We start from the raw sequence: 944 nt of genomic DNA on the forward strand, positions 1-944 counted from the left end.
CTTATATTTAAGAACATTATTCTGATTGGGAAACTGGCTAGGAACCTTACCTAAATGTAAACCTCAGTAACAAAGCTTCCTGTATTTTAAAATGTCTGGGTTTGTGCACTTTCACACTATACCGGCTATATGACTTGATTGTGTTTCCTGCCTATAAAGGAATTGTAAAAGGCTTTATGATGTGTTTGTACTCCCAGTCAAGATGGCCATATACGAACCTTGAAGGATAAAAATTGTGGCATGCTTTATGCTCAGGCCATTTTTAATCAAGGACTCAACGCAGTGGTAGAGAGGCAGATGTGTAGTAGTTTCCCCCCGGATCTTTATGGAAAATGTGGCAGTGAAGTATTCAAGCCTTAAGAAATGCTAATGCCTTTTCAGCACATACCAGTTTAAAATGAATGGCCGTGAATTGTTTGTAAAATAATGGAAGTGGAAGATACAGTTGTGTTTGCAACATTATATATACTGTTCTAATGTTTGTCTCTTTCAATTAGATTAGTACCATTGGATTCACAATTGGAGATAAAGTAGATGGTCCATTCCAGCTGGAGATCGATTTTATTGGCCTGCTAAATGACAGAGCTCATACAGAAGAATTTGCCTATGAAAGATATGAAAAAAAATCCTAAAGTCTAAGTGAGCTGGTGTCTTCTGGTACATTCTTCAGGTGCTTGCTTTGTTTTTATAAAACACTTCTTAACGCGTGGCTTACAACAACTTGAAGATCCTATCTAAGCTCCTGAAGTGTTGACTGCAGTAATCTGGCTAGGGTGACGCTGGCATCTTTGAGCGGCTCAGTACGGGAATCCTGCAGAAACTGTATGTGCATACATGGACTGTACTGTAGCCTGAGAAGAGTTGTGATGCATTCTGACAAAGCAGTAACTGTTGACTCTCTGAATTTTGGCTTCTGTCCTGACCTTTATAGAAATAAAAGTATT

General features: G+C 38.7%; 1 protein-coding gene across 1 annotated transcript in view; it reads left to right on the plus strand.

The window, feature by feature from the left end:
- The window catches only part of NDUFAF1 (NADH dehydrogenase (ubiquinone) complex I, assembly factor 1), a 6,913-nt gene extending 6,181 nt beyond the window's left edge, over positions 1-732 (plus strand). The window contains exon 4 of the mRNA XM_010133577.1: positions 498-732. Coding sequence (XP_010131879.1) covers positions 498-632 — 135 coding nt within the window. The 3' untranslated portion in view covers positions 633-732. The remainder of the gene's footprint in view (positions 1-497) is intronic.
- Positions 733-944: the final 212 nt, after the last annotated feature.

The sequence above is a fragment of the Buceros rhinoceros genome, unplaced genomic scaffold (genome assembly GCF_000710305.1).
Source record: "Buceros rhinoceros silvestris isolate BGI_N320 unplaced genomic scaffold, ASM71030v1 scaffold46153, whole genome shotgun sequence".
NCBI lineage: Eukaryota > Metazoa > Chordata > Aves > Bucerotiformes > Bucerotidae > Buceros > Buceros rhinoceros.